At 53.7% G+C, this 23586-nt stretch overlaps 1 protein-coding gene across 1 annotated transcript in view; it reads left to right on the forward strand.

Moving 5' to 3' along the window:
- Positions 1-18359, forward strand: part of CCDC57 (coiled-coil domain containing 57) — a gene marked incomplete at its 3' end in the record, with an annotated part of 91379 nt that extends 73020 nt beyond the window's left edge. Inside the window, exon 17 of the mRNA XM_079724793.1 lies at positions 18157-18359. Coding sequence (XP_079580919.1) covers positions 18157-18359 — 203 coding nt within the window. The remainder of the gene's footprint in view (positions 1-18156) is intronic.
- Positions 18360-23586: the final 5227 nt, after the last annotated feature.

Genomic DNA, 23586 nt, shown 5'->3' on the forward strand with positions numbered 1-23586 from the left:
CCTCCTTGTGGCTAAGAAATCAACTAAAACAGCGCAGAGGGTTTTCAGTGAAAGTCAGTCTTCTCCTCCGTCTCCACGCCCCTGCCCACCTGGCCACCTGTCCCCTGCTCTTCTCCGGACATGCTCTGCACTCCATGGCTACGGAGGCATATATTTAAATGTGTGTGCATATCCTCTTCCTGCTGTGTAAAGTGCTGTCTGTGGTGTTTCTCCATTTTGGTTGACACAGAGCTCACAGATCTTTTCAGTAGTTCAGTGGTCCTCTGCGTAAGTGCTTTCTTTTGCCTGTCCCACATTCACGGACACTCGAGTTGCTTGTAGTTTGCAGTACTTCAGCGAGTCTGCTGGTGTGGGTGGTTGCTTGTGGGAGTGTGTGGTCAGGTGAGTGTCTAGGAGTGAAATCGCTGGGTCAAAGGTGTGAGTGGTCTGAGCTCTGGGAGGTGTTACCAAATCACCCTCAAAGAGTTGGTGCAATTCATGTTCATGGCCACAGGGTGTAAAGCATCTTTCCTCACTCCAATACTGGTGGATTTTTATCAAGCATTTTCTTTTTTTTGCCAGTCTGATAGGTGAAAATATGGGTTTTAATTTGCAGTTTTTAAATGATGGGTAAGATTGGCCATTTTATGTGTGGTTTGTATGTCGTTCAGGTTTGTACCCTTTTTTAAGGTGACTGTGAAAGGTAGCAACAGAAGAAAATGCATATTCACTGTGGTCTTGAAGTCAGGACATAGAGGGTAGAAAAGTGCTCTAGAAGGGGCTGTGGCCCCTGCTCTGGGAAGAGGGCTGGGCCTGGGAGGCGGGGAGGGGCTGGACATGACTTTTACAAATAAATGCAGCCTGAATGGGTTTTTTAAAAGAGAGGAGTCCAGCTAGAAGCTAGTGTTTGTTGACTGTCCACCTGTGCTAAGGCAGCCACTCCCACAGTAAACCAATGCCATCCAGCTACTGGGTCCCATTTTCAAAAGAGGACGCCTCACCGCCCAAGGCCGGAGTTCCCAAGTCCCAACCCTCATTCCACCCCCTGGAGTCCCAGAGGGAAGAGGCCTGACCTCATCCTCAGGGCAGAAGGTCAGGAGGGGCCAAGGTTGTCCCTGGGGTCACACAGATAATGGGCAGAAGCTCCTGAGGAATGCGAGCACTCCTTCAGAAAGAGAGACACCCACCTGGCCCTGCCCTGGGGGCCGGACACACCTTCCCCCATTTCAGTGTCCTGAGCACGGCCCAGCACCCCTGTGGCCTGGCTGGTGCTGGGGCTGGCATGGAGCGAGGTCCCGACGTTTCTGCTGTGGGGCCTGAGAAGGTCCTGAGCAGTCCGGCTGTGCACCCTGCTTTCTCCTGGGTGGAGACTCTTCCCCTGGGTGTTCCCCACCCACTGAGGATGAGGGAATGAAAGGGGATAAAGTTTTTAAAGGGTACAATGTTAGTGTTGAGGTTTTTTTCTTTAAATTTTTATTCTTCTGAAAATCATATTAGTTTCTCCTGAAATTAAAAATTTTTCCTTTAACGAGGGTTGCATAAGATTTTAAGATGGAGCATGCATGAGCCTGTTAACTGGTTGCTAATCCAAAGTTATTTTTAAGCCCTGTACAGTGAGACCATTTCTATGCAGATCTCACTGTAGAGATGACACCTAAGTCATAGTTACCAGGCTGTTCTGAGGATCCAGGAAGCCAACAAACAAGCACCGCCTGCTCTCAGCCCAGTGTTTGCTCACATAGCGCCGGTATCGCCATTAGCCCGGATCTCACTCTGCCCGCCGCAATGGATTCCTCTCCCAGCAGCTCCTGGAGGCCAGGGCTCGACATTCAGATGAAGAGACCCAGGCCCAGAGATGCTAGGCTGCTTGCCCAAGGTCACACAGCCCCCAGTTCATGGATCAGGATCAGAATCCAAGCTGTCCGACTCTGGCTGAGAGTAGATAGCCATGAGCCTACCTGGCTGAGAAGGGTCCCAGACACCAGAGCCCCGGGCACCAGGCAGTGAAGGCGGCAGAGCCGTGCGGACTGCAGGGCAGTGCTCGGTGGAGGGGGTTGGTGGCCCGGCCATCTGGCCTGTCCGCAGAGGCAGTTGATGACTCCACTCCATGGCTACCCTTCCATGGCAGTGTGGGTCCAACAAGCCAGATCTTCCAGTTTTTTAAGATGATAGAAATCTTGTTTTTTATATAGAATGTTTCAGTTTTTGAATATTGGCAGCTAATTTAAAAATCAAAGTAGGACCAAATTGCAGCTCAGTCTATGAGCTACAGACCCCTGGGAGCCAGATCCAGCCATGCCTAGTGGTATGTGGTCTGTGTGGCCTCCAGCTCCAGGGGACTTCCTCCAGCAAAGCACTTTCCCAGACCGGGAATAAAATGACTGCCAGGTAAACTGAGATTCTCCTATTCTGAGAGTCACACGTGATTGACTGCAGAGCAAACGCGCCAAGTCCCCCAGTCTCGTCTTCGTGGTTAGTGGGCCATTCTGCAGGGTGTCACCAGCTTATGAATAGGGCTAAGTGGGCCCCCAGGACAGCAGCTCACCCTGGTCTTGTGTGTTTTTGAGTGGAGACTGTTCTGGACCTTCCCTGAAGGATGCCTGGACTCAGAAACAGCATTTGGGGCCAATCTCTGAAGGCAGATTTTGATTCAGCCATGGCTCTGCCGGCCCAGCTGTGCTCTGAGGACATAGAAACATACTCTGAACACAGGACCTTAGAGTCACCTAGTCTGCACGCCCTCAAGACCAGGAGTATCACCATCTGGCCTCCCCACACATGCTTTGTGTTTCTCAGTAAACCTAGGGGCTAGGCACAGGAGAGCAGATTCAGATGCCCCAGCGCTGCGTTCAGTGAAAGATGGAAGGAGCAGCCGCTTGTGGGTGGACTTGTGATAAGAAAAGGTGAAATCTCACCTCAGAGAGCAGTCTGTGATTCCAGGGTAAACACACATGGAATATTACATTCTCTTCTCCCCATCTGTGGTCCTCATACCTATGTGCAAACCAAAAAATTCTCCTTGGGTCTGAGACTCTGTCCTAGAAGGTGGGCGCCAGGCTCCTGGTGCGTCACAGTGAGATGGCAGACCCAGCTCGGAGACTGGCAAGGCTGACCCATGGGGAGGGAGGCCAGCATGAGCCTGGGGAGGGGCCATCCTCCACCCCAGACACGTGTGAGGGTGGAACACGAGCCATCAGAAAGGCTCAGCCCACACTCTCAGCAGCCACTGTCACAGCGGTCTCTTGGGGTGGATGGTAATGGGAACTTCCCAAGGGAGCACAGCCAGAGGCTCACTGAGCAACGTGACCAGAACTGTTCCAGGATCCGGGGGGACAAAGGGGTCCTGCCCTGTTTTGCCAGCATCACGTTTGTCCTTTTGGCTCTGCCCATTACTACTCTCAAGATGGGACTGAATGAGAGCCAGGTTCACCAGCGTGCACCCCCTGTCAGCATCCTCTGTAACTGCAGCCAAAGAAATCTAAGGGGCTTCCCTGGTGGCGCAGAGGTTGAGAGTCCGCCTGCCGATGCAGGGGACGCGGGTTCGTGCCCCGGTCTGGGAGGATCCCACGTGCCGCGGAGCGGCTGGGCCCGTGAGCTATGGCCGCTGAGCCTGCGCGTCCGGAGCCTGTGCTCCGCAACGGGAAAGGCCACAACAGTGAGAGGCCCACATACCACAAAAAAAAAAAAAAAAAAAAAAAAGAAATCTAAGAACCAGTGTTCTGGTCAAAGGAGGGAGCAGTGCAGTATCTTGAATTAGGTGAGCAACTCCAGCTTCCTGCCTTTGCTGATTATTATAACCTGAGACATTTTGGGAAGTACAGAGTATCCTCTAAACTTTTTGAGAAACAGATAGTCAAATAGATCTTTGTTGGCTCTTTTCTTGAAGTTGTTATGATGAAACAACTTCTCCTGCCACTTAGGAAAAAACTTGTGTTGAAATAACTTTTAAAACACAGTAAATACTTTAAGATATAGCCAAATCAACTTATACTTTAGTGATGTTTATTCTGGGGCCACAGCATGACCAGCAGTCACTCCTGCTTCTGGCCAGGCTAAGGACTAGACACTAACATCCCTCCATAAACAAAGTATGTGAAACAACAGTTTTCAGACATTGGAAAATAAGTAGCACAGGAGTGTGCTTCTTGAAAGAAGGCAAACAAATGAGGCACCTTTCTGGTCCCCCTGGCTTTCTGCTGCAGGCACAGGGAGGGGAACACCAGGCAGGGTTCAGTGCCTTCCTGGATGGAGAAAACAGGAATTGGAGTTTGGGGAGGCAGAGGGGCTGGAAGTTTCAGGGAAGAGTCCAGAGAAGCAGGGGGAGGGATATGCAGAAGAGAGCTCCAGAAGTCTGAATAGGGATTGTCTTGAGTCCTTACTGTGTACTAGTCCATAGATGTACAGAATAAAACTCCACAAATCCAGGCAAAGGAAAGACAGCTTATAAGCGCAACCATTTCCAGAGCTCTCATGGGGTGGGTAGTTATTCAAGCTCCAGCCTTCATTCAGTGGAGACCCAGAGAAGTTACACCTTGGTCGTAGAGCTCACTGTCTCTGAAGTGCAGGCCCTCTAGACTTACCCTAGAAAAGCTTAAAAACAATCTTTGAAATGACCAAATGAGGAAGCTAACTGCCTACAAAACAAAGCCCAACACTCTAAAAAAAAAAATTCGAAATTTCAACACAATGCTTAAAATGTCCAACAGCCAGTTTAAAATTATAAGACTTTTGAAGAAACAGGAAAATGTGATCCAAAGCCAAGAGGAAAACCATTCAATAGAAAGAGGTCCAGAAATGACAGAAATGAGGAAACAAGCAAAGACGTTAAAAGGACTGTTACGACTATTTTCAGGTATTTAAAGGAAAATACGTACATAATGAGAAGAACTGAAAATATAAAAAAGAACCAAACAAAACTTCGAGATGAAAAATACAATATTTGATAAAGAATATACATTGGATGGGATTAACAGTAGAATAGAGATGGCAGAGGAAAACACGGGGAATTTGAAGACATAGCAATAGAATCGACCCAAAATGACACACAGAAAACATGGGGGATAAAAAACAGCCCCAGCAACCTGGAAGATAGCATCCATTAGTCTTAACAGAGAGGAGAGAAAGATGGGCAGAAAAAGTGTTTGAAGAAATAATGGCTATTTTTTTTCTAAATTTGACGAAAACTCTTAACTCACAGATCTGAGAAATTTGTCTACCCCAAGCATCAGGATAGACACATGGGCACAAATGCAACCCAGGGAATATCATAATCAAGTTTCTGAAAATCAGTGATAAAGTAAAATCTTAAAAGCAGTCAAAGAAAAATAAAAGACACATTATATGGAGATGGATGAAGATAAAAATTATGACAGGCTTCTCTTCAGAAACTGTACATGCCAGAAGACAAGGGATCATCGTCTCTAAGCCAAAAGAAAAAGGAGCTGCCGAAATAGAATTCTATATCTAGCAGAAGTATCCTTCAAAAATGGAGGCAAAATAAAAACGTTCACAGACAAACAAATCAGATAGAATTAATCACCAACTGACCTATGCTACAAGAACTAGTAAAGGATGTTCTTCAGGCAAAGGAAATGACAGCAGATGAAAACTGGGGTCATCAGAAATGTAGAGGCAGCAGGGTGGGTTTGTGGGTAAACGACGGAGATAGGCTTATGTTTTTCTTTGAAAGATCACTGGCTGTTTAAAGCACACATGATAACAGTGTATGATGGGGTTTGTGATACATGTACAAGTAAAATGTATGACAAAATGGCATAAATGGTGGGAAAGGGAAAAGGAAGTACACTCCTGTAGGGCTCTCATACGTGAAGTTGTATAATATTACTTCAGCGTAGAATGTGATAAGTTAAAAATGCATAAACCATAGTGCAACCATTCAAAAACAAACAAACAAACAAAACCCACAAAGAAGTATAGCTAGTAGAGCAGTAGTGGAGATGTTGATAAAATGGAATAAAAAACATAAATTCAAACGTAGGCAGGAAGGGACTTCCCTGGTGGTGCAGTGGTTAAGAATCCGCCTGCCAATGCAGGGGACGCAGGTTCAAGCCCTGTTCCGGGAAGATCCCACATGCCTCAGAGCAACCAAGCCCGTGTGCCACAACTACTGAGCCTATGGTCTAGAGCCCGCGAGCCACAACTACTGAGCCCAAGTGCCACAACTGCTGAAGCCCGTGCGCCTAGAACCCGTTCTCTGCAACAAGAGAAGCCACCGCAATGAGAAGCCCGCGCGCTGCAACAGAGTAGCCCCTGCTCGCCGCAACTAGAGAAAGCCCACGTGCAGCAATGAAGACCCAACGCAGCCAAAAACTTAAAAAATAAATCAATTAAAAGAAAAAAAGTAGGCAGGAAAAGAGGAACAAAGGACAGATCAGATAAATAGAAAACAGTTTAGCAAGAAGATACATTTAAAACCAGCCATGTTAATAATAACATTAAATGTAATGTTCTAAACATTCCATTAAAACGTCAACTGGGGGAAAAAGGCAAGCCTCGTCTATGTACTGTGTACAGGAAACCCACTTTATTTTTTAATTTTTAAATAAATTTATTTATTTATTTACTTTTGGCTGCGCTGGGTCTTTGTTGCTGTGCGCAGGCTTTCTCTAGTTGCGGCAAGCAGGGGCTGCTCTTCGTTGCGGTGCACGGGCTTCTCATTGCAGTGGCTTCTCTTGTTGCGGAGCATGGGCTCTAGGTGTGCGGGCTTCAGTAGTTGTGGTGCGAGGGCTCTAGAACGCAGGCTCAGTAGCTGCGGTACACGGGCTTAGTTGCTCCGCGACATGTGGGATATTCCCAGACCACGGCTCGAACCCATGTCCCCTGCACTGGCAGGCGATTCTTAACCACTGCGCCACTAGGGAAGTCCTGAAACCCACTTTCAATATAAAGACACAGATTAAGAAAATCAGGCAAAGCAGACGTCCCAACAGGGTATGTTACCAGAGATAAAAAGGGACATTTCATGATGATATAGAAGTCAATTAAGCACTTCCCTGGTGGTGCAGTGGTTAAGAATCTGCCTTCCAATGCAGGGGACACAGGTTCTATCCCCAGTCAGGGAACTAGATCCCACATGCATACCGCAACCAACAGTTTGCATGCCACAAGTAAGGAGCCCACGAGCTGCAACTAAGGAGCCCGCGAGTCACAGCTAAGGAGCTCACCTGCTGCAACTAAGACCCAGAGCAACCAAAATAAATAAATTAAAAAAAAAAAAACTTGGGGCTTCCCCGGTGGCACAGTGGTTGAGAATCCGCCTGCCAATGCAGGGGACACAGGTTCGATCCCTGGTCCCGGAAGATCCCACATGCCGCGGAGCAACTAAGCTCATGTGCCACAACTACTGAGCCTGTGCTCTAGAGCCCGTGAGCCACAACTACTGAGCCTGCATGCCACAACTATTGAAGCCTGCGTGCCTAGAGCCCGTGCTCCACAATGAGAGAAGCCACTGCAATGAGAAGCCCGCACACTGCAACAAAGAGTAGCCCCCGCTCGCCGCAACTAGAGAAAGCCCACGTGCAGCAACGAAGACCCAACACGGCCAAAAATAAATAAATAAATAAATAAAATTTTTTTAAAAAGTCTTCACAGAAACATCCAGATTAATGTTTGACCACAGATCTGGACACTGTGGCCCAGCTAAGTTGATACGTAACATTAAACATTTTTTAAAAAGTCAATTAATCAGGAAGATATAACAATCCTAAGTGTGTATGCTCCTCATAAGAGAGCTTTAAAATACATGAAGTGAAAACTCACAGGAATGAAAAGAGATATAGACACATCCATAATTACAAGTGGAGAATTCAGTGCTTCTCTATCAGTAATTGATAGAGCAAGTAGACAGAAAATCATTGGGGATAGAAAAGACATGTAGAGCTTCCCTGGTGGCGCAGTGGTTGGGAGTTCGCCTGCCGATGCAGGGGACACGGGTTCGTGCCCTGGTCCGGGAGGATCCCACGTGCTGCGGAGCGGCTGGGCCTGTGAGCCATGGCCGCTGAGCCTGTGCATCCGGAGCCTGTGCTCTGCAACGGGAGAGGCCACAACAATGAGAGGCCCGCGTACCACACACACACACAAAAAAAGTACCTAGTGTACTCTTTTTATGTGAAATTCTAGAAACGACCCATATAGTCAGTAATGACAGAAAGCAGATTGGTCACAGGCAAACCCAAGAAGGGCCAAGGTGAGAAAGACACCAGTGTCAACTTGCCTCACATTTGATGGCTGCTGCAGGTCCTTGCAGAATTCTTGTAATTCCTATCAATTGACTCAGGCTCTCTTAATTATCCTCCACTGTAGCACTCAGGACTCCTAGGGGAGGTCATTACTGTCAACAGTGCCCTCTTAGTGGCCCCCAGGGCCTCTCGGAAGGGCCTCGAGAGCCCTGGGGGGTGGGAGGGATGAAGGAGCCTCTGGCTTCCCACCCTCATCCCAGCCAGAGCTGCCCTTCCCGGCAGGCCTGCACTCAAGATTTTGTTTAAAGAAATAGTACCTCAACTTTAAAAACCATTAGAATCAGTGTATAGAACAAACCCACTTCTGGTTCCTTGATTCATAAGCGGTCATTTGCTCTCTGGAGAACACTGCAGATTTCACACTCACTTTGTAAAGAGAGGGTGGCCTAGATCCTCCTTCGCTGAGGGAAGGCCCCCAGGTGCTGGTGGCAGAAGCAGTAGTGGAAATAGTGGCCACCCTCTGGCCACAGACAACGATGACAAGGCATCCGGCTGCATCCCAGTGAGACTCCATTTACAAAACAGGTGGCAGGCTGGTTTAGAGTTTTCTTGCTATTTCCAGTACTTTATCCTATTTGCTAGATGGTTACAGTTCTGTAGAGAAGTGCTCTGTAGTGAGCAGGCTCATCTGTCCACCCCCCTTGCTGAACTTCCACATTAACACTAGCAGTTTGTCTTTGGTGCTTTTTTCCCTAAGTGGATGATCTTGCTGTCTTCAAATAGTGAGTGTGTCTTCCCTTCAGTACTTATAGTCCTATTTAGTTTGCTTTCCTTACAGAGCTGGTTGGGGCCCTGGAATCATATTAACAGGAGTGTCATCATGGACATCTTGTCTCATTCTCTGACTTGAAGAGATTGAGGCTAGCTTTCCACTAAATAAAGTGATTGCTGTGTGTTTTTAAAATATAACCTCTACAAGTTAAAATTTTTCCTTTTTTTTTTTTTTTTTTTGGTTGCTTGGGTCTTAGTTGTAGCAGGCAGGCAGGCTCCTTAGTTGCAGCTCACCGGCTCCTTAGTTGTGGCATGTGAACTCTTAGTTGCGGCATGCATGTAGAATCTAGTTCCTGGACCAGGGATCGGCCCCCTGCATTGGGAGCGTGGAGTCCTAACCACTATGCCACCAAGGAAATCCCTTCCCTTACATTCTTTTTTTAAAATAAATTTATTTATTTATTTATTTTGGCTGAGTTGGGTCTTTGTTGCTGCACATGGGCTTTCTCTAGTTGCGGCGAGTGGGGGCTACTCTTCCTTGCAGTGTGCGGGCTTCTCATTGCGGTGGCTTCTCTTGTTGCGGAGCATGGGCTCTATGCGTGTGGGCTTCAGTGCTGTGGCCTGTGGCTTGCAGGCTCTAGAGCGCAGGCTCAGTAGTTGTGGTGCACAGACTCAGTAGTTGTGGCTCACGGGCTCTAGAGTGCAGGCTCAGTAGTTGCAGTGCACGAGCTTAGTTGCTCCGTGGTATGTGGGATCTTCCCGGACCAGGGCTCGAACCCATGTCCCTTGCATGGGCAGGCGGATTCTTAACCACTGAGCCACCAGGGAAGCCCCTACATTCTTGATTTACTAAGAGTTTTCATCATAAGTAAGTGTTAAACCTCATCAGCTGTTTTTCTGTATTGATTATGATAATCATATTTTTTTTTGCTTATTGTGGTGAAATATGGTGGTAGATTTTCTGATATTGAAACAGCTTTGCATTACTGGGATAAACTATACTTGATAATGATATATTTTTAATACTTATTTGATTTGATTTGCTAATGTTTATATACAGTTTTTATAGCTACATTTATGAGTTAAACGGGCCTGTAATTTTTTCTTGGGTTGTCCTTATCTGGTTTGGGAATGTACATTACTTGTAAAATGAGCTGGGTAGCTTTCACTCTTTTTCTACTTTTCTGAATAATTGGAATAAGATAGAAATTGACTATTCCTTGAAATTTTGGTTTCTTTGAAAATTCAGTAGAACCTCCTGTAAAGCCATCTGAGCCACCGGTCTTTGGGGAGGGAAGTTTTTGATCATCATTTCAATTTTCTTAATAATTATTGGACATTTCAAATGGTTTTGTAACTTTCCATTTCATCTAGATTTTATTAACTTACTCGTGAATAGGTCTTTATAACATTCATTTTTACCCAGTTATTCCCCTGCCATGTTCATTTTCTCTCCCTTTTTTGGATCAGTCTTGGCAGAGGTTAATCTTATTAATCTCTGCAGATAGCAGTTTGGGTTCTGTTGATACTCTTTGTACTGTTTGTTTTCTTGGAGATTCTATGTCACTGAAACTTGCCTTTAACGCCATGACATCCTTTTTCCTGTTCCCAAGTTTGTTCTGTTCCTTACTCTCCCACTTCTCCCATTGGAGGCTAGTTCATCTCCTGGTAGTTTTAACTGTTAGTATTTCCAGATAAGTGTACTTAAAGCTGTTTCAGCTCTGTCCTACAAATCCTGAGATTCAATTCTAAATATTTTTTAATTCACTATTTGATTTCCTGTATAACCCAAGGATTATTCAGTAATACATTAGTTTCAAAGCAGAAGAAATTTGGGGGGATTTAGATGTTGATTTCTAATTTTATTGTATTTTATTTGTAATGAATTGAGACTTGTTCTGTGACCTGATATGTGGTCTGATTCTGTGTGTGGTCTGTGTTTGGCCAAAAAAAAAAAAAGTGTATTATCTGCCTATTAGTTTAGACATCTCTGTGTCTAATAACTCAAGGTAATTAATTCCATTGACTAAGTCTTTGCCATCTCTGTGTGGGTTTGTGATCAACAGGGGTGATTAAAACCTTCACCTACCTGTTTTGGATTATCTATTTTGCTCTGCAGCTCTGTCAGATGTCATTTGATATGTTTTGAAGTTGTCCCTTCACCAGAACACAGAGTTCTTCTTTGCCCCTTATGACACTTTGTGCCTAATTCTATTTTTTGTTTTGTTTTGTTTTCAATTTTTATGTTTGTTTTTTTTTGGCCTCACCACATGGCTTGGGACATCTTAGTTCCTCAACCAGGGATCAATCAAACCCAGGCCCCCAGCAGTGGAAGCACAGAGGCCTAACCACTGTACACTGGACTGCCAGGGAATTCCCTGTCTTTTGTTTTAAATGGGTCTTTTATACAACATCTTGTTGTATCTTGTTTTTTTTTTAAATATAAATTTATTTATTTATTTATTTTTGGCTGTGTTGGGTCTTCGTTGCTGCACGTGGGCTTTCTCTAGTTGCGGTGAGCAGGGGCTACTCTTCGTTGAGGTGTGTGGGCTTCTCATTACGGTGGCTTCTCTTGTTGCGGAGCACAGTCTCTAGGTGTGCAGGCTTTAGTAGTTGTGGCACGTGTGCTCAGTAGTTATGGCTCGCAGGCTTTAGAAGGCAGGCTCAGTAGTTGTGGCGCACGGGTTTGGTTGCTCCACGGCATGTGGGATCTTCCCGGAGCAGGGATCAAGCCTGTGTCCCCTGCATTGGCAGGCGGATTCTTAAGCACTGTGCCACCAGGGAAGTCCTGTTTTGTTTTTTTTTAATCCGATTTGAGAATTTTTTTCTTCGTTGCTGAGCTTAAGTCATTTATGTTTATTTAGTTCTTATCATTGGGCTTAATTCTACATATTATTTACTTCCCATTTATTTACTTTCTGTTTCCTTTTTCTACATTCGTGCCTTTCACTGGAGACATCAAGTTTTCTGCTGCTGCACTGTAAGTTACATGTTCTACTTTTACCCTAGGATAATGTCACTCACTCACACCCATGTTCACGCAGCCCTACTGATTTCTCACACTTGTTACCACTCTCCTGTTCCCCCACCATAGGCACGTTCTTTACACACTCCCCTCCTCCCCATGACCGGCTGCCCCACCCCATCACAGCCCCAGTGTCTGGAATTCTCATTTTGGGTCGTTGTGGGTCTGCATGGGTTTGATTTCTCTATTTCTAACGTCTCTGGCAGCTTCTTCTGGATTTGTTGTTCTCCTTCTGTAAGCACTCCTCCCCAGAGTATTCTCAGTGTGGATCCTTACATTGAACCAGAATTTTTATCCCACTTGTTTGAGATCCCCTCGTGCCTGTGTCCCTGTAGGGATTAAAGTTTGTGTTTGACAGATTCTGTCCTCCATCAACATCCTGTAAGAATGCTGTTCAGTCCTCAAGTAAGATTAATAACAATGTAACTAATCCTGGGAAATGAGGGATTTGTTTTTTAACTTGGGAAACACAGTAAAAGATTTCCTGGGATGGGGCTTCCCCGGTCGCGCAGTGGTTGAGAGTCCGCCTGCCGATGCAGGGGATGCGGGTTCGTGCCCCGGTCCGGGAAGATCCCACATGCCGCGGAGCGGCTGGGCCTGTGAGCCGTGGCCACCTGCGCATCTGGAGCCTATGCTCCGCAACGGGAGAGGCCACAACAGTGAGAGGCCCGCGTACCGCAAAAAAAAAAAAAAAAAAAAGATTTCCTGGGCTTTGCATGTGTGGCTCTCGGTGGCCAGGTTTCTTGTGATTCGAAGGTTCAGCCCTGAGTGATTTTGGCATCATTACACATGCTACTCCATTTATATTATAGTGTAAAATAGAGAGCCAGTTACAATCCTGAACTACAGATGTCACACACAAGTGAGCAGGAAATCTCGTAGCGTAAAATTCTGTTGTTTAGCTCTCCACAGACCCTGCTACAAACATGTGGGTTTCGGGGTTCACTCTACGACCAGGGCTGAGCCTCCCTGGTCCACATGGGGACTGAGGGAACTCTGCAGATGGGCAGAAAAGCCCAGCCATCTACAGGAGGGGCTCCCAATTCATGGGGTGGGGCGTGGGTCAGGCGTTCAGAGCTGCACGGGCACCCTCCTCTTGGCAGTGCCCAAGGGAGGCCTGACAGAGGGGCAAGAGCTGCATTCTTGCTTCCAGCCCAACGGCTGCAGGTTGACCGTCCTGGACTTTTGCTCTTGGCCCAGCTGCACCACCGCTGTGTCAGGACGGGGGACCCGCAGCCCCCGTGTAGGGGCTGGGCGTGAGGCAGGTATGTGCCCAGGAAGCTTCGCCTGGAGCCAGGCCTGGCACCGTGGCGGCACTCGGCAAATGCCACGCTTCTGCTCACATGGTCAGTCGTTGCGGCAGCCCAGGCCCCTGGAGAGGCCTCCTAGCCTCCTTGCCAGCCTCAGGCCTCCCACTTAGGCTGAAATCAGACAGGGAGCAGCAGAGAAGCTGTGGGGAGCTACCGGACACACAGTAGGTCTGCGCAGAGCTCACTCCCGCTGGCTGCCTGCCCTGCAGGGCACATCTGTCACTGGCCTCTCCTCCCGAAGGGGGTGGGGTGTGGTGTTTGTGGGGGTGAGGACCCAAAGCAGCCCACAGGGTCCTCAGGCTCATTGCCTGGGGCCTGGTCCGGACTCACGGGGCCTGGAACAAGACAGGCAGCCAGTGTGCTTGTGGCCAATTGGCGGCCCTCCCGAGGGGGCACGTTTCTGTGGAAGAGGGGAGCGTTGCCTCACTCACAGCTGTCCCCCCGCCAAGAAGGAGCAGGGGGCAGCCCTTCGAGGCGTGTGGCCTCCGGTCTGCACCCTGGCTGGGTGCAGAGGTGGGCAGCCCCTCCACATGAGGATCCCCAGCGATGCTTGGGTGCCAGGCCTGGCCTACCTGGGGGCAGAGCCCCCACGGGTCCCTTTGAACGTGTACCTTTCATGAATGTCATCTTGTTTATCAGGTTTTCAGGCTTTGATCTCTGTGGAAAGAAGGCAGATCAGAATCTACCCCGCCCCATGTGCTCATCTGTGCCCTCCCTGCTGGCCCCACACATGCCTTACAGAGGACACAGGCTCTCTGGGTGCAGCCTGGGCACTCGGCTCCCCCCTGCCACCAGGCAGCCCCGCCAGCCCTCTTCCCTCCAAAGGGGGAACCCAGCCAGTCTTGGTGGCCCAGCCTCTGCTTTCTGCCGCCTGACCCCAGTCCCCACTGTCCTGACCTCTGCCCTGGCGCCATTTCCTCCTTCCCCACGCCTGCACCCATGCGCCTGGCGCCTGTCCACCTGACCTGGCCTCTGCCAGCCCCTCTCCTCTGGGGAGCTGGGGCTCAGACAGGCCCCGAAAAGGGGTAGAGTCACCATGGAGGCGGTGCCAGCTCTCCTCACGTCCTCTGCCACAGAGTATTTCTGCTAAGTCCCCTGCCCAAGTCCTGGCACCCTGCGGCCCGGCAGCCCTTCCCAAAGCCCAAGATGGAAACCACACTGGGCCATACTGAGGGGCGCTAGCAGACAGTCCTGGATGAGCCCAGAACCAGGGAGGAGGTACCCCCCCAAAATGACGGTAAGCAGGAGCAGTTAGGGGTTAGTGTCCGGCGTTAACTTCAGGAAGGGAGGGGAGGAGTGGTGATGCAGCCCAAGGCTGGGAGTGGCTGCAGGGCCCAGAAGGATCTGGCCTTTCCTGCCTGCCCCCCCTCCACCCTGCTGAGTCGAGTCGGGCCTGGGAGTGTCCTCCCAGAGCCTCTGCACCAGGGGCCAGCAGCAGCTCCCGGCAGGGCAGGGCTGCTCGGGGTCCAGGTCATGCCCACCATCCACACCCGTCATACACTGAAGGCTTGGGGCTCTATCCCAACAGTGGTGGGAAGCCTTGGAAGGATTTGGGGGTATGTAACGGAATCTAACTTTTAACCACTGATCCACAAGGAGGCCCAGGGTGAGGGTGAGGAGACCTGGAGGTGTGATTCCCCCAATTTGAGAAATGTTGAACTTGGGGGCTTAAGGGGCTCCCAGGGAAGCAAGAGAGAGGTCTCAACAGAAACGAGGGGCCGCCGGCACACAGAGGTGGTCACCCAGAGAGGAGAGGGAAGGACTGGCTAGAGCAGCTGAGGCTGAAGTGAGCCTGAGAAGGCCTTGTCCCCTGTGGCCAAGGCCACAACTGGTACCTGCGTCTAGAGCAGCCACCCAGCTCTAGGGAAGGCTCTGGAGAGCCAGGCAGACATGGCTCCATATCCCCTTTCTCAGGAGTGCAGCTGATCCCCAGCCCTTCCAACTGCCCTTACAGGCCTGGCAGGCATGCTTAGGGTCACCCTGAAAGCCAGGCAGCCTAGAAGCCAACTCAGAAGGGAGCTGACCAGCAGCTCCGAGCCTCCAGAGAGCTGTGCTCAGAGCCCTAGGAGGCCCCGAGACAGGAGGCCAGCCCACTTCCCCCGGGGCGCTGGTCCACGAGAACTTCCAGGCTCAAGGTCATTACAGGCGCCAAGAAGGTTGCAGGGAAGGCCACCCACCAAAAGTGCAGGCCCACACCCCCCTTGGCACTGTCAGCCCCTGCAGGGCCCCCAGTCCTGCTCCCGGGTTCATACTGGGAGGTCTTCGGCATCTCGCTGAACCTTCCTGAGAGCTGGAGCTGGACCAGCAGCCCGTGAGAGGCAAGTGCTGTGCCCCCAAATTTCCCTGAATCCTGATCAGAACCAGTGCAGAAAGACAGCAGAACAGGTCAGGCAAGGGAGAGAAGGCAGAGAGCACGGTGGGAGCCTCGCTTCCACACACCAGCTCCTGGTCTGAGTGAGGGCACAGATTAATCAAGCAGAGACCACGGCTCGGGCACAGGGAATGTCCTGAGGAGAGCAGGCCTGACATGTCCAGCTTCATGCCTGAGCCAGGACTGCCCTGCCCTGGAAGCCTGTCCTGGAGGAGCCAGTCACCCCCTCAGGGCGACACTGCAAGGAGAGGGACAAAAACCAGAGCCTGCAAGGCCGGCTGTGCCATCCTCCCAGCCTTTTCTCACCCTCGCTCAGAGGCCCTGCCCCCAGGCAGATAGGTGGGTCTGCCTGGCCTGTGCTCCCAGCGTACAGTGGAACCACCTGCCTGGCATCCGGCTGAACTGGCAAACAGCTCCTGACAGCCGGGCACAGGGAGCTTGGCCTCCCAAGCAAAGGTCTTGGGGCCTGGGCTGGCCCTTCTCCCTACGCCTCACTTTCTGCAGGAGCCTCCAGGTGGAGACTCTGGGATGGACTCAGATCATGCCCCCAGAACCCCTGAAGGGGCTGCTCCCTCAAGTTATAGGGAAGGACCCCCAGCATCACAATGGTCAGGGTCCTGACCCTGCCCCTCCCCAGTGGCCGTTGCATTCCAGAAGGAAACCAAGTGAGCAGCATGGAGCTGACCAGAGATCCCTTTATAAGTACTTGTAAAGACATCTGGGGTGGGAGTGTCTCTGTGTAGAGAGGAGGAATTCGTCTGGGGTTTAAGAACCAAAGACACGGTCGCTTTCCCAGAGAGGGAGAAGCAGCCGTGGCCAGAGGAAGCAGAAGGGAGCCTGGGGACATCCAGGGACGCACATCCTCACCCCACTCCAGGACCCGGCACACAGAGGCACTGGGCAGGGGGAGAGCAGAACCTGGCCCAGCTTTGGGGCTGAGGGCTCTGGGGAGGCCACTGGGTGTGACCCCTGGAGGCTCCGGGAAAGGAGGAATGGTTCCAGATATCTCCAGAGGCCAGAGGAGCAGAAAGAGCACAAGATGAGAGAGGGGGCCAGGGCCTGGGTGCCCCTGGCAGACCCCAAGCTCATGGTGCTGGAGTCGCTGGAAGAAGCCCAGCACGCAGCCCTGTGTGTGTGCTTTCAAAGCCCAGGCCTTTCCCATCTCCCAGCTCCACACCAGCGCTGTTCTTTTCCTCCAGAGGCTGTGCAGCTGGCCTGTCCTCGGCCTCAAGTCTTGCCCCGGTTGGTTCCCGTCGTCCACCTGTACAGCACGCGGCCATGCGCTGGGCAGGCCTTCCAGAACTCTCCCCACAGCGTCCCACCACCAGACCCAGGAGGGTGGGCTCGGTGACACTGGGTAGACGGTGTGCATCACTGCAGTGTGTGTCACACGTGTGAGATGCCAGTGCCAGTTGGCCAGGCCCCACCTACCATGTCTTTACGCCCTGGGGCAGTATTCTCTTTTATTTTATTTTATTTATTTTTTGGCCACACCACGTGGTATGTGGGATCTTAGTTCCCAACCAGGGATAGCACTTGTGCCCCCTGCAGTGGAAGCATGGAGTCTTAACCACTGGACCGCCAGGGAAGTTCCAGCATTGTCTTTTAGTGCAGACCCTCCTGGAGCTCCAGACACCAGCCCTGCCTGCTGGGCCAGCCCAGGAAGGAGAGCCGCCCCTGAGCTTGCATCTCACAATTGCTTTTTACTTATTTTTATTTTTTATACAGTTTTTAAAGGGTTACACTCCATTTACAGTTATTACAAAATATTGTCTCTATTCCCCATGTTGTACAGTACATTCTTGTAAGTCTTCTTGGTACTTTTAAAAAGGAAATACATTCTTAGTTCTAAAAACTAGGAAAATAGAGAAGAGCTCAAAGAACTTTTTAAAAAATCACCTATGGTGCCCTAGTGCAAAGACAGTTGTTGCCAATATTTTGGAAGGGCTGCCCTGGAGCATTGGCCCATACCTGCGACATGCAGTGCAGCTCCCGGGTCCTTGGCCTGTGCCTGGCCACGCGTGTTGGGGCTGCTGCGCGGTTGGAGATGCCTGGCAAGCATGGCCAGAGGGAAGGGGTTGGTTGACAGCCTGGGAAATGCCTGGGAAGTGTCATGTGTCAACCATTAACCCTGGTACCTCCGTGGGACCTATTGCGAAATGAGCACGCCAGGAGATGTGGTTTTCAGGGCCAGATGTCCTGAGCGCCCAGTGGAGGAGCAGGCCCAGGCCCTGCAGAGCATCTGGAGAGCACGTGCCCACACAGACCTTCTGTGCGGGGACACCAGGGCCAGGACCCCCAGGAACAGCTGTTGCCCCGGCAGGTCGCTGGCCTGCACGGGCTCCCGCAGGGAACCAAGGCAGGCATGGGGTCTCTGGTTCCTGCTGGCGAGCAGCTGGGCCACTCGCACTCAGTGAGCCCAGCTCTCTGCACACACCGCGTCCTGCCCCTTCCTGCCCCATGATGACGCACCCTCCTTTCTCTTTTCTCTTCACCTGCTAGAGCACCCAGCACCTCCAGCAGCCTACAGCCTCCAACACCCCGAGGGGAGCCCCGTGGCGCCATGGGCAGCCTTTGCCGTCGAAGGGATGAAGATGGAAGCCCAAGCAAGGGGCAAGCCTGCCAGACACCCCAGGGCTCATCCTGCAAAACCTAAAGGCTGCCAGCGGCCCCCCAAGATTCGTAACTACAACTGCAAGGACTGACCTCCTCGAACCGCCCCTCCCCACCCCTCCCCGCCCCTCCCCTCCCCCCTCCCCTCCCCTCCCCTCCCCCCTCCCCTCCCCTCCCCTCCCCCCTTCTCATCCCCTCCTCCCTCCCCTCCCTCCCCCTCCCTCCCCCTTCCCACCCCTCCCCCTTCTTCTCATCCCCTCCTTCCTCCTCCTCCCCCTTCCCCCTTCCCCTTTTCCCCCTCCTCCTCCCTTCCAATCCATCTCGGTCTCTTTCCCCTCCTCCTCCTTGGTGGCTTTATCTCCATATCAGGTGTATGTGTATGTGTGTGTGTCTGTCTGTGTCTGTGTGTGTGTGTGCATGCGCGGGTGGTGGTGGACAGTGAACTGAAGAGCAGCCTCCCCAGTGCTGCTAAGGCACCTCATGGACCGATTGCAGAGCCCCGAATTGTTCTTTTAACTTGGGAAGGACAGTAAAAGATTTCCTGGGCTTTGCATGTGTGGCTCTCGTGGCCAGGTTTCTTGTGATTCGAAGGTTCAACCGTGAGTGCTTTTGACATCATTACACATGCTACTCCTGGGGCCTGGTCCGGACTCACGGGGCCTGGAACAAGACAGGCAGCCAGTGTGCTTGTGGCCAATTGGCGGCCCTCCCGAGGGGGCACGTTTCTGTGGAAGAGGGGAGCGTTGCCTCACTCGCAGCTGTCCCCCCGCCAAGAAGGAGCAGGGGGCAGCCCTTCGAGGCGTGTGGCCTGCCGGTCTGCACCCTGGCTGGGTGCAGAGGTGGGCAGCCCCTCCACATGAGGATCTCCAGCGATGCTTGGGTGCCAGGCCTGGCCTACCTGGGGGCGGAGCCCCCACGGGTCCCTTTGAAAGTGTACCTTTCATGAATGTCATCTTGTTTATCAGGTTTTCAGGCTTTGATCTCTGTGGAATGAAGGAAGATCAAAATTTACACAGGCGTATTGATGTCCTAACCACAGATGCACTGCTCATCCTGGGCGCAGTGCTTGGGGAGCTGCGGAGGCAATGGCAGGTCACTTCTGATGTGCCAGGAAGGAGCACGCTGGGAACAGCTTTGCTGCCGGGTGGCAGGGGTCTCTATGCTCTGCTGTGTCTGGCATGTGGCCCTTTAAGTGAGGTGTTGCCATATGACTTCCTTTAGATGAAAAAGTGAGGAGAGATGCCCTGTTGCTTTCCCTAGAAGCACTTCAAAGCCCATGAGCCTCCAGACCTCTGTGGTACAAACCAGGGACTCAATCCCAGCCACCCAGCCTGTAAGTGTCCCATCACCTGGGCTCCTGGCAGGCTGCAGCAGAGCCCCACTGACCAGCAGGAAGTGAGCCTAGGATAGCTTATGACACCAAGAGTTGGGGACTTCCCTGGTGGTCTAGTGGGTAAGACTCCATGCTCCCAATGCAGGGGGCCTGGGTTCGATCCCTGGTGGAGGGACTAGATCCTGCATGCCAATCCCGCACGCCACAACAAAGATCCCAAGGGCCACAACTGAGACCCGGTGCAGCCTAAATAAATAAATAAATAAGACGTGGTCTTTAAAAAAAAAAAGACACCAAGATTTGAGGGTGTTTGTGCAGCACTGTCCAGCCACTCCTGGTCCAGGTTACCAGGTGTCTGAAAAGGTCTTAAGTAGGAAGGAAAAGAAAATCCCACAGAAAGGTTGTTCGGGACAGCAATTCAGCTGTGGGATCTCGGGGCCCTGTCTCCCCTTTTCCTGTCCTGCCCTTTATTCCACAGTGTGCAAACCAGAAGCCCCCAGTGATGAAGCCAAGGGGAAGAATAGAGCAGGGAGTATGGAGCTGCCCTGGGACTACCTGGGGGCCTAGGGAGCAGTGTGTGTGTGTGGAGGGGGGGGCGTGTGGCCACGTGAAGCCATGTTGTCTGGTCTGACGTGCCTGTCCCGTTCTGTGTTGTCCCTGAACATCCGCGGACAGCGCCACACTCCTGACAGCCCCTGAGCTTCGGAGGGCAAGGCAAGAGGGGTTGCCAAGGAGCCAGGCGAGGAGCGCAGCAGCGTTTGATTTAAAGACAATGAGGCTGCGGGGCACCAGCCCCAGGGAACTGCCAGGGCTCCTCTGGCCTCACAAGGGTCTGTCTGTGGCCCCAGAAGATAGCCAGGGCGGTGCAGGGCGTGGCCACCAGGCCGGGAGGGCCGTCTTCCTGGACTCTTACTTGACCCCAAGACGGGATGTCTGTTTCTTATTGGTCTGGAAATTAAGGGTTTTTTGTAAATTCGGTAAACATTTGAGCAGGGGAATTACAAAGGAGAGCGCGCCGGTGAGCGGAGACGCAGAGTTCCGCCGGTGCGTGTGCGCGCCCGCGGGTGAGAATGGCCACGTGCGCGCGCGAGTGCCTCTGCCCAGGGAGACTCCTTTGTTCAAATCACACCAAGAGGTGTCCGTACAGAGCCGGCTCGCCAGATGGCCGCGCCCCGTCCCCGCGGTCGGCTAGCGGGGAGCCCCCGCCCGGCCTCGGGAGCGTCCCCCCGGTTCCCGCGCCCGCCTTGCGAATTTGGGAGGCAGGGAGGACCAGCCGCGCTGCGTTGCGGTGACCGGCAGTAACCCCGCGCGGGGCGCCCTCGGCCGGGTCAACGACCGCGCTCGCCCGCTGCGGCCCGCGCAGCGCCAGGGGCCGCCCGGCCCATCACCCTATCGCCTAGCAACGCCCACTCGCGTGCCGCCATTGGTCCAGCGCGCACGCCCCCGGCCCCCGATTGGCTGCGGCTGCAGAGCGAGCCACGCCCCCGGCCCGGCTTCGCTCGGCCCGGACGCCGGCACTTCAGTCCTTACGCCCGGGGGTCCGTCCGGCCCCCAGTGTGGCCCCAGTATAACCCCCAGCGTGACCCAAGCAAGCCCCGTCCCGTTTCCACTGCGCACCGTGCACACGTGGCCCCCGAGGCCCCGTGGGTGGGGGCGGCCCCGGGAGGCGTGGGGCGCGGAAAGGAAGTCGTGGGGCGGGGGTGACGCTGCGCCCCGCCCCGGCGCCCCCCGAGTCCCGGGGCCCCCAGCCCGGCGCCCCCCTGGCGCGCCCCCGCGCAGAGTCCCGGCGTCCGGCGGCGGCGCGCTGCATCACCCCACTGGCGGCGGCGCGCCTGGTCCCGGGGCGCAGCCCTGACGCTCATTGGCCTGGGCGGCGCAGCCAAGCTGTCAGCCCATGTGGCGTGTCCGCGCGGGGACGGCAGCGGTTAAATAGCGCCGGCGCGGGCCTAGAGGGAGCCAGAGAGACGGAAGCGGCCCGGCCTCCCCTCCGCCGCGCGCTCCATCCTCGCTCTCCCTCCGCCGCCCACGCCACCGCCCGCGCCCAGACCAGGTACGAGCGGCCAGGCCGGGCCGGGGTCGGGAGTTGGTTGCCGGGGACCGAAGTCCTGGGGCCGGGCAGGGGCCGGGGCGGGGGTAGTGCGGTCAGGCTCGAGGGGGCGCCGCCGGCCCGCATCTTCCGGCCTTGGGCGCGCGTCGTCCGGGGCGCTAGTGGCGAGGGGTCGCCCCGCACAGCCTGCCCTGGTCTCGGGGTCCGAGCCTCCGGTCTGGATGTTCGAGCCCCACGGGGCGCCCGAGGCCGGGCGGCGAAAGGCCCTCGCGGCATGCCCCAGGCCCGGCGGGGCAGGTGGGCGGATGGCGAGGGGCGGACGCCCAGGAGCGCCGCGAACAGCCATTTTGGTCTTGGGCTGGGCCGAGCGGCTGCGGACCCTCGAGGGCCTGTAGGAGCCCCCGGACGCCCACAAGGGCCTCGTTTCGGGCCGGGCCGCCGAGCCCCTCCATCCGCGGCGTCCCCCCACCTCCGGGTGCGGGATAGCAGAGTCTCAGCTGACCGGAGGGCCTAAAAAGAAGGGAGGGTGGTGGGTGGAGGAGGCGCGGGGCCCGATGAGGACGGCTTCCCCACCACGTGGGCTCCGTTTGGAGCCCCCGAAGTTCTGGGGGGAGAGCGGCTCCTGCCCCGTACAGCCTCGCGGCGGCGCATGCGAGGCAGTGCACTCTGCAGGGGTCTCCACCCCCTTGCCTAGTCCCGCCGGACTCCGCGTGAATAGCAAGTAGGGGGAGAACAGAGCGGGCGCTTTCTGGAGAAGCAGCCGCCCCGGGAGCTGGTGCCTCTGCGCCGGCAAAGGGCTCTTTATTTAGCGCTGGGGGAGGGGGCTCCCTCTCTGCCGGGACAGCAGGGCGATCAGGGCACCCAAGGAAGATGCTCTCTCCACTTGCTTGTGCTTTCCCTTGCTCAGAGAGACACGAGGGCCGCTGGTTGGCGAGTCCAGCGGTCATTAGCGCCATGAGGCCCTGGAGCCTTGGCGGAAGTGTGCAGGATCAACCCTGGCCTTGCCCCCTTTCTCAGGGGCTGTACAGGAGCCCCCATCCTGGACCCACAGTCTCAGGGTAGCCTAGGCTCCCTCGTTGGCGCCTTGGGCACCTGGGTCTGGGTGGCCAGGCAGGCTGCGTGGAGGTTGGCAAGCAGGACTCTGAGGCCTCAACCTGTGCAGGTGTGTGGGTCTGGGTAGCACTTGCCTGGCACCTGATCAGGAGTAGTTCTCCAGGTTGGAGCTCGCTGGAGCAGCCATACAGGCTGGGTCTGTCCACTGTGGGGCAGGGACCAATTTTGCCCCAGAGCCCCACCAGGCCTTGGCACTCTCAGTGCCCGAGCCGTTGGCCCCAGCATGGAGGACAGCGTGGGGTGCTGAGTGCAGAGCCGGCCAGTCAGGGTGGGTGCTCCTTCTCACCCCCATGTTTGCCCTTTCTCCTCCGCCTGCTAAATTCCCTTGGCCAGTTCTTAATAGGCTGACGGCCAGGCAGCCCCTTCCTAGGAAGGGTTTGGGCCCTTCTCTGGGTTGGCCCTGCCTGTCTCCCACTGTGAGGCCCCCTCCTGGGACCACTGCAGCAGGGAGTTGCAGCAGGGCCGTTTTAGGGTCACCCCAGGCCAGGGCCAATGCCCAGAGAGCCCAACACTGCCAGTGAGAGGTGCAGGCAGGCTGGACCAGAGTGGACACCCCGCCTCCCAACCACCGTACACATACTTTACCCAGGGCATCCGTCCCGGCTGGCACACAGCACAGGAGCTGGCCGTGTGGATCTTTGTTGTGGGGTTTTCTGAGCTGCTGCCCTCAGACCCTTGGGTGGGCCAGGTGGAGAAGGGGGGTCAGGATGCCAGGGCCGGGGGAGCAGCAGCTGGGCCTCCAGTGAGGCTGCAGACTGGCAATGTGGGAGCTGAGGTTGACCAGTGTCCGGGCCCCCACACCACCCTCCCTGCAGAGAGAGCAGCC

Source organism: Hyperoodon ampullatus, assembly GCF_949752795.1.
Source record: "Hyperoodon ampullatus genome assembly, chromosome: 19".
Taxonomy (NCBI): Eukaryota; Metazoa; Chordata; class Mammalia; order Artiodactyla; family Ziphiidae; genus Hyperoodon; species Hyperoodon ampullatus.